This window comes from Penaeus chinensis, chromosome 41 (assembly GCF_019202785.1).
Source record: "Penaeus chinensis breed Huanghai No. 1 chromosome 41, ASM1920278v2, whole genome shotgun sequence".
In the NCBI taxonomy this organism is placed as follows: Eukaryota; Metazoa; Arthropoda; class Malacostraca; order Decapoda; family Penaeidae; genus Penaeus; species Penaeus chinensis.
This window is the reverse complement of record NC_061859.1, coordinates 18,370,817-18,380,816: the sequence shown is the minus strand read 5'-3', so window position 1 is coordinate 18,380,816 and position 10,000 is coordinate 18,370,817. Positions and strand designations below refer to the sequence as shown.

The 10,000-nt window shown below is 38.5% G+C and overlaps 1 protein-coding gene across 3 annotated transcripts in view; it reads left to right on the top strand.

The window, feature by feature from the left end:
* Positions 1-10,000, top strand: part of LOC125047487 (secretion-regulating guanine nucleotide exchange factor-like) — a 28,877-nt gene that overhangs the window by 3,234 nt on the left and 15,643 nt on the right. The window contains exons 1-4 of one of the 3 annotated variants that reach the window (XM_047645709.1): positions 627-834; positions 8,273-8,361; positions 8,575-8,718; positions 9,150-9,329. In XM_047645709.1, coding sequence (XP_047501665.1) covers positions 8,293-8,361; positions 8,575-8,718; positions 9,150-9,329 — 393 coding nt within the window. In that variant the 5' untranslated portion in view covers positions 627-834; positions 8,273-8,292. Of the gene's footprint in view, positions 1-626; positions 897-8,272; positions 8,362-8,574; positions 8,719-9,149; positions 9,330-10,000 lie in introns of those variants that run through there. The other 2 variants (XM_047645710.1, XM_047645711.1) reach the window with 2 other exon arrangements.

The window sequence follows — 10,000 nt, the reverse complement described above, 5'->3', positions numbered from 1 at the left end:
CACACACACACACACACACACACACACACACACACACACACACACACACACACACACACACACACACACACACACACATACACACACACACACACACACACACACACACACACATGTAAGTATATACACATGTATATGTTTGTGTATATATATATATAATCACAGAGATATGGTAATTTATACGTATGTATCATATAATTCGTAAAAACGCATAGGGAACGTGTGGAATTTTGACATTTTTCCATTAATTTCTCTTAGTGTTGTGCGAACCTCGCTATTTAATATATCTTTAAAAAAATGATCAATATCGAGGTGCAGCGTGAACATCTCTTGATAAATGTCTATGCAATAATCATCAATGATAAAAACCATATAACCCATTTAGTGACTCCTTAAAAAGATCAGAGGAGACAACCTGAATCGCAATACTTCAAATGACTCCAATTTTAAACTTGGAAAGAGGCAAAATGCTAATAAAACACATTCAGTGGAAAACATCATAAGCACAGTAAAGCTGCAAAAGTAGGGAATTACAGAGAGAAGCAACCAAGATACTAAAAAGGGTCAAAAACAAAGTTATTGCGAGCGCTGGCATTCATACGTGTTAGTCGTCGTCACATAAACAGATGGTTCCTCTTCGGTGCCTAAGGAGGACGTGTTATTATTCTCTGTGTGGAAAACCACGCCCTTTTTTGGACTTTTTTATGGACACGTGTTTCTAGCAGGACACACCCTGTCTTCAGTGAGAGAAAGCCCGCAACGACACCCTTTTTGGACACGTCAGGACACCAGGACACGCCCCAAAACAAAACCTCAGGGGCCACTACACTCGGGGTGTGTGGAGCTTCTCACTTTACCGTAGCGGAACGAATGCCGTAGGAAATTAACAGATAACGGTTTATAGAATATGAATTTGAGTGAATAGATGCACAGTAGTAAATGATGAAAGCTGTATCCTTGATTGGAAGGCAGCTGCTTCCATATATTGATGTGTGCCTTTTTTCTCACGAACATTCAATTATTTACATGTGTCAGTTCGGTGATAACGAGTGTAACAAAGGTATGGGAAGGGTGTACCAGGTTACCTAGGTACAAAACAAAGTTTTGGAGAGCAACATTTACGTTTAAGCAAACAAAGGTGAAACTAGTTCCGTGAGTAAAGTCAGTTAGAAACATGTGTTATTTTTGGGATTAGAATTGTGGTCAGATTAATGGAACTGTATTATCTGATATGTTTTAGCATTATCAAATTTTAAATAGTAGAGGATGTGTCACATAAAACCAAATATCCTGGTCACTGGTTAGAGCTCATATTCTCCTTGCTCTCTGCTCCCAGGTAATTTGATGTTATAGAATGAATCTGGTATCCATTTCATTGGAAATGAGTGTTCAGTGATAATATCTCTCCTTCCCATTATTGCCATTGAGGACCCAGGAAATTTAGGCTTTTGGATAGGGAGGGATACACAAAACACTGTCTTGCAACCAGTACAGCAAACACATGTCTCTATGATATGAAAACTGGCTTGAATGTCACAAAATCGTGAACACAAAGAAAATGAGATAATCCTCACTGATAACGAGTGGGCCAAGTGTACAGTTGTCCTAACATACTGCTTGGTCTGCAAGGTACGGCTGTATGTGTGGAGAGCAGTCAAGTTTAATATCCAAGAATTAATGAAGCTCACTGGGCACTATTGGATCATTAGTACAAGACCTAAAATTTCATATCAGTGCATTTCATATACTATTTGCCATGTAAGTGATATTGGCAAACATGGTGAAAATACAATTTATTTGACCCATTTCCACAAGGCATGGCATGGCCTTCCCACTGTGAGTTAACTTTATTAATTGTTTTTATACATAGGTGGCTACACTTGTACTAAATTACCAATGATCCATTTACAAGTACTGCCTGTCTCACCTGTTTACCCTTTTCCTTGATTTTCAAAATATTTTATGTTACCTTATTTTGCTCTTACTATTGTCTATAACATTATAGTAATTATAATGGCTATAATAAAAATAACACCATCAATATTTATATCATTAGTAAAAAAAAAAAAAAAAAAAAAAAATCCCGCCAATTCAAGGAAAGGTGAAATCAGGTAAGGTTACAAGGTCTACTAATTGACTCCTTTGTGGCTAAGCACTTGCGGAGCCATCCATATGCAGAGACGATGATGATGATGATGATGATGATGATGATGATGATGATGATGATGATGATGATGATGATGATGATGATGATGATGATGATGATGATGATGATGATGATGATGATGATGATGATGATGATGATGATGATGATGATGATGATGATGATGATGATGATGATAATAATAATTAAATGAGCACAGTATTTTCCCGACGGCATTGGGTTAAGCACATTTATCACATTTTCATTTACTTTTTAGAATATCTGCTGTGAGTGAAAATGCTCATATCCCACCCTTACCACCCAGACCCCCAATTCTCCATAGGATCCCTCAAAATTATTAACTTGAGTTTGGGACTTTGTTTTTGAGCTGTGCAGCCATGTTGTAAACAATTAACAACTCCTCTGATTTTATACCATTTTGGTGTATATTGGAAATTATTTGTCCATACCTTGTCTCTACTCGAATTGTAATGTTTTGATATTTGTATTATTTCACATCTTGCTAAATCATTCTCATATGGAAGCAGCATTGTATAAAGTACTTGAGTAGATGAATAACATACATAAAAAAAGGGTACACAAAGACAAAGAATTTATGAAATATTAGTGAAATTATACAAATTAGTACATTTAATTTCCTGAATTTGAAAACCAAAATAAGATTACTTATTATTTGGATAGGTGGATGAGTGAGTGAGTTTATATAGGAGAGAGCATGCTGTATATCATTATGTATATTTTTTATTAATATATATTTTACCCGTTAACTACAGAATTATGCACCATCTGCTGTAGTATTTTGTTGTACACAGATGGCTACATGGGTTCTCAATTAGCAGGCTATTGTAACTGTGCCTGATATCCCCATTCAGAGACTGAGTCCCCAACTCTTTGTCTTAGAATTTAATCAACAATCTAATTTCCCATGACTGGGCATGTCCTTCAGGCACTGCCTAAGGGGAAGGTTGATGGGGAGCTCCCCCCCACCCCCCAGCACCCCCTGGCAGATATTGTCTTCACCTTGATATGCTCCCCTATCTTTTTCCATTATTTGTGGCATTACCATATGTGTCTGTAGATTATTTCTTGTATTGATGACTCCAACCTTTTTTCCTCTACAAAAATATCATCTGCAGTTTGCCCTATCTTAATGTGCCCATACCATAAGGATTAAGCCCCCATCCCTTTAACCCAATGCCGCCGGGGAAAATAAAAAAAAAATGGGGAAAATGCTGTGTCTATTTTCTATATTTTTTGCTTAGCCACAAAGGAGTCAATTAGTAGACCTTGTTGTACCTGATTTGAAATGGCGGGAAAAACATATTTTTTACTAGTGCTATGAATATTGATGGTGTTATTCTTATTGTAAACATTATAATTATTATAATGTTTTTTAACATTAGTAACAGCAAAATAAGATAATGTAAAATATTTCGTAAATCAAAGAAAAAGGTAAACAGGCGAAACAGGCAGTTCTTGTAACTGGCTCATTGGTGACTTAGTACAAGTGTAGCCATCTATGTTTATAAACAATCAAACAAGTACTCACAGTGGGCATAGCTTGTCCGTACACGTCATACCCATCGGCATTGGGTTAATTTAGAATATTTTTTTTTTTTTATCTTCTAATTATATTTGTTGTGTTCTCAAAATCCACTAGAAGTTTGCTGTGATAGATTGGCTATTGGTTCAAAGTTTTTTAATGATATAAAACTGTAGTAATAGTACAGTATAGTATTTTGGTAAGCTTTAGCTAGATTAATTAGAAAGAAAGCAATAAATTGCAATAGATTAGCTCTAGATTATAGCATTATTGTCTCTAGGGCTCTGTGCAATACACATAATGCTGAAAAAGGACTGTAGACAAATAGAAAATAGATAATCATTAATTCCATGTTTATGTATAGACCTGATATTAAATGTTATAACTATAACTATAACTATGATTGTGATTATAACTATCTCTACATCTTTATTACTTGCAAAAAATATTGGCTAGCCTTCATTTTTCAATGAATAAGAGGCACCCACTAATATTGCTAATATTTTGGCCGCCCCTGCATGTTTACATTATGATTGTCCACATTTTTGGTGCAAGTGAGAAGTCCTGCCAGTGGTTGATGAGCTTTCAAAAGGGTATGATGTCATTGCATATGACACCTAGAGATGGTGTTTTTTCCTGAAATACCCTCTGGATTTGGTTGAATGTTTCATTACTTTCCCTAGGGACTGCCAGACACCCTGAATTTTAATGATATGTGGCTATTTCTCTAGGAGGGGATCAGGATAACTCATTGTATTCTCAGCAAATGTTATGGTAAATCAGAGACTCTGTTTTTAGCTGTCAAATGATTTTATGTTTGAGTCTTTTGAATTAGATAGTATCCATTGAAGCCCTTTGAAACCTGGTCTTTTGACTCCTACAGAGACCTAAAGATGAAAAATTTAAATTATAATGGCTTTAGTAGACCATCATTATCCGCATGACATTTGTTGACATCACCTGGCCTATATTTTCTGAAAGTAAAGTTCACCGATATCTGTGTCTACATCTACTGCTATATCTATATATTTATATCTGTATTTATAACTATAAATATTTCTCTGTCTTTCTCTCTCCCTCCCTCTCTCTCTCTCTCTCTCTCTCTCTCTCTCTCTCTCTCTCTCTCTCTCTCTCTCTCTCTCTCTCTCTCTCTCTCTCTCTCTCTCTCTCCCCCTCTCTCTCTCCCCCTCTCTCTCTCCCTTTCTCTCTCCCTTTCTCTCTCCCTTTCTCTCTCTCCCTTTCTCTCTCTCCCTTTCTCTCTCTCCCTTTCTCTCTCTCCCTTTCTCTCTCTCCCTTTCTCTCTCTCCCTTTCTCTCTCTCCCTTTCTCTCTCTCCCTTTCTCTCTCTCCCTTTCTCTCTCTCCCTTTCTCTCTCTCCCTTTCTCTCTCTCCCTCTCTCTCTCTCCCTTTCTCTCTCTCCCTTTCTCTCTCTCCCTCTCTCTCTCTCCCTCTCTCTCTCTCCCTTTCTCTCTCTCCCTCTCTCTCTCTCCCTTTCTCTCTCTCTCTCTCTCTCCCTTTCTCTCTCTCCCTTACTCTCTCTCTCTCTCTCTCTCTCTCTCTCTCTCTCTCTCTCTCTCTCTCTCTCTCTCTCTCTCTCTCTCTCTCTCTCTCTCTCTCTCTCTCTCTCTCCCCCCCCCCCCCCCCCCGTCTCTTTCTCTCTCCGTCTCTCTCTCTCCGTCTCCCTCTCTCCGTCTCCCTCTCTCCTTCTCCCTCTCTCCTTCTCCCTCTCTCCGTCTCCCTCTCTCCGTCTCCCTCTCTCCGTCTCCCTCTCTCCGTCTCCCTCTCTCCGTCTCCCTCTCTCCTTCTCCCTCTCTCCTTCTCCCTCTCTCCGTCTCCCTCTCTCCTTCTCCCTCTCTCCGTCTCCCTCTCTCCGTCTCCCTCTCTCCGTCTCCCTCTCTCCGTCTCCCTCTCTCCTTCTCCCTCTCTCCGTCTCCCTCTCTCCTTCTCCCTCTCTCCTTCTCCCTCTCTCCGTCTCCCTCTCTCTGTCTCCCTCTCTCCGTCTCCCTCTCTCCGTCCCCCTCTCTCCGTCTCCCTCTCTCCGTCTCTCTCTCTCTGTCTCTCTCTCTCTGTCTCTCCCACTCTCTCTATATATATTTATATATAGTTTTTTTTTTTTTTTTTTTTTTTTTTTTTTTTTTTTTTTTTTTTTTTGATCCAGGAGTTAGGCATATAAATTGTTTTGTTTTAAATGACTGCTTGGTGTGTTTTGCACAAACATTGAAAAGCATACACAGAATGACTAATGTATGTAAGTTCTGAAAAAGATCTAATGCACAGATGGATCATCTTCCAGTGATATTTTTCCTTATTATTAACATGAAAAAGTGACTGTATAAAGCAGAAGACATATATATATATATATATATATATATATATAGTTCTCACAATATAGGAAATATATATTATTAGTACTAGGGATTCATTAAAAAAAAAAAAAAAAAAAAAAAAGGTTGATAGTCATTAAAATTTGTTCATTGTGATTGATTAACCCATTGGATTCAGGTTCCTTGTGGCTCAGGTGTGGACCAAAGTCTGGGCATTAGAGTTCTCTTGGATGTGTATCTTATGCATGGCCCACATGAACACTCATGTACAGTATCAAGACCCCTTGCTTTCTCTTTTCCATAGTACTAGCTCTTGTACTGCATATACAGTTTTCCCCTTTTCTATGGTCTATATTTGTAATTTGATCTACTGTTTTCATTAACCATACTCCATATTATATCTCCAGGTAGTCTACAACTTTGTGTATCAACAATAACAATAAGGAACAATATGTTAATTTTCTGTTACACACCCTGCGATGCCAGTGAAGGCATGCAGGAATAGGAAATGGTGTTCTCCTCGGAGTCATTGCCCTTTCAGACATGGCTCACAGATGGTACTTAACACCTTCATTTACTGGTGGAAGTATTGCAAGAGCCTTTCCTTAAAGGACCACTGAGTCTAAGTGCACTCCAAGAGCTTTATGCACTCAGAGAGAGACATTCCTGTCACCTGCCACTCAGCAGTAATATTTGATAATGACCCATTCCTCTCACCTTGGTCCTCAGCAAAATTTTTGAAAAATATAGTACTTTTTTTTTAAATATAGTACAGTATGGCCATCTGTGATAGGATCTGTATTTAAACTATAATTAGCTCATATAATGTACTAAATGATGCAACTAACCTGACTCATACATGATTGATTTGCATGGCAGTAGTGGCTTTAGGGTGGTAGGTGGCTGCACCATGAATAATGCATTTGTTGTTGAGTAATTATAAGTAGATGTACTGTATTTGATACATATGCATATGATACTGCCTCTGAGTGTCTGTGAACTGGGCCATTTGTAAACAAATGACTGGCTGTATGTTTTTTCATTAATAAGAGCACAAGTATTCAACAAGTGTTTGTAAGGGCAGAAGCTGTTTTGTAAAGCATGTACCTGTAGTTTCTTAGTGTACAGTTATAATGAGTCAATATGCCATGGATTCCACCTACCAGGAAAGTACATCTCTCCTCTCTGAGGTGCCTGTGAGGGAAATGTTAGATGATGAAGTTATGTATTGAGAAAACAGGTGTATAGCCACTTCCATTTCTTAAAGTTCACTTCTGTCAAGGTGTACTGGTAAGTATGTTAACCCCTTCGATGCAGATGATGTGACCATCATGTCATGAAAAAATTTGGCTTGAGGGGTGAAGGACGTGAACATGCCATCATGGGAAAACCTGGCTGTGGGCTGGGGTGGCTTGAACTTGCTGTCCCGAGCATTTTGGGTGAAGGCCAGTGTAATGGGGAAGACTCAACACAAGTACACAAACCAATTGAAGGGTGATTTAGACTCATTTGGCATTTAGTAAGGGGCTTATGCATTATTTTTTCATTGATATCAATTGTAATGTAATGTCCATGAGCCATGACTGGAAGAGTGCTGGCTCCAGGGAGGATGCTATTTCTTTAGCCATCATCCTATTGCTGGCTGCTGTGACTGGTGGCATAGGTTGTATTAGAGGAAATTAATGTTACAATAAAACAAACAAACACAAATTACAAAATTTTACTTGTTATTATTGTTGCACTGAATTATGGACTACCTAGAAAGATGATATGGAGTCTGTGCAAGGAAAACAGTCTATTACCATCTTGATAAAGCAGATCACATGGACATTGGAAAATGGCAAAAAGACTAAAAATTCTTATGCATTAGAAGAGAAAATAACGTTGCACCACACACAAGTGTTTCTGTGCTCCCGGCCTGCAAGCCGCACACCTGTTAAAGTGTCTGCTCACGTAATGCCCATATTTTTGGCCATGTGATTTAATAAAGAAACAGCACACCACCCTTGTACTTTCTAGCCTACAACAAATTGTCAATCATGCCTTGTCTCTATTGTTAGGACCAAAACTTGACTCATGAAAGTGTTAACAGCTACTGCAAAGAATTAAAATGTTTTGTCATATGAAACTTGTGTCAAGATGCCAGTACTGAAAGGGATATAATTATTAGAGATACTTATTGACATATTACGTACATACAGCATTTCCTCCTCTTTTATTTGTAATTTTTTTTATTGTACAGATGAGTTGTGGTGCGTGAACATGACAGCCTTGTATGCATGGGGTGCCAATAGCCACGGGCAGTTAGGCCTGGGCTATGTCAGTGAGCAGGTATGTAAACAAATTGTAGGATTTTATTGTACTAGTATCAATGAAGCTGATTCTTTTTAATTTATTTGATACTTGATTTTATTTATTACTTAACACTGCTTTTGAGTTGCTGTTTTTTTTTTTTCCGTATTAAATAATTTTAAGCTTGTATAATGATCACAGAAGAGAATTATATTTCACTGAGCCAAGATCACATGCATGCATTTTCCATAGGTGACTCAACCTACACGAGTAGATGACCTACCAGACAACATAAGTGAACCTTCAATATGTACAGCAGTTGGTGGGGGAGGTCACACCTTTCTGTTGACAGCTCAGGGACGACTCTTTGGCTCTGGATGGAACACCAGTGGGCAGGTAAATGTATTTTTTAGGTGTGTTTGTGTAACTAGCATAAAGTTGAGCTTACATATATTTTCTGATGTATTACAGGTTTGAAATTTTCTTACTGTTATCCCAAGGCAGTTTTGCTGTCCCCCTTATCTTTTACCTGATATCTGTGATACAATGATTTGGCTTTGTGCCAGGTATGGCTGTAACTGTCATGACTTGCTCTTGCAATAGTGTGCTGGAGCTCCTGAAGACGAGTTTGCTCACAGCGAACATTGGGTGGATAGCTCATATGGCTCCCTGGCAGAAGTGCTGAACAGTGAATTCTTGGCCGGCCATCATGATGCTAAGATTCTAACCTGCTGCTTTACCCACTAAAATAAAGTTATTATATAGTCCTTAATTTTCAGTTTTTGTTCAAAGCCGCCCCCCTTTTTTTTCTTTTTCCTGACTTGCAGGTTGGAGATGGGACTCAAGTACGTGCAGTAGCAGGATTCCAGCTCATACGAGGCCTGGAGGGTCATCACATGGTAGCTGTGGCTTGTGGCTGGGCCCACTCCATTGCCCTCAGTAGATCTGGCCAAGTGTGGGTGTGGGGCTCAAATAGTCATGGCCAACTTGGGCTACCAAAGGATGAGGTAACACACAGTTTGTATTGTAATAGAAGTTTGGTAAAGGTTAGTGATAGTAATGTGTGAGAATAAATAATATTAGAGAATTTTAAAAACTACCTTGTGCTAAGTTATGAGAGGATTCCAATAATGTTTACTGACAATTTATTTTGTAAACATATTAGTTTTAAAAAAATGTTTCTCCATTTAACCCCTTCGCCCCGGAATTTTTTGCTGGTCGCTGAACCCCGCTCCCGGGAATAGTTGCCTGCCATGTGGGCCCCCCACTACGGGATTTTTTCTGTAGCAGCGCGGCTGCGCAAAGACCATCATTTTGCAGTAATCTGGCCATAGATTTTGTAGTAAAGTTGGGTTTTATATAAGGGTAATGTGCAGAAACTGCACTATTCTCATGGTGTTTTCTAGGCATCCTTTCACCTTTGTATTGAGGAGAGATACTGAATCGCTTCCAAGTTGTCTATATTAACAGATGACATCAACACTTGGATGCTAAAAGTTAGTGTTGTTTTTGAGTGAGAAGTCAAACTATGGACTTTTTTTTTTTTTTTTTTTTTTTTTTTTTTTCAAACTTTCAAATGAATCAAAATATGAAGCACAGCAGCAAGCCAAATATCCTTTTGATACTCAGAAGTAGTGCATTGTCCATATGAGAGAGCAAACCACGTTTTTTTTTATTT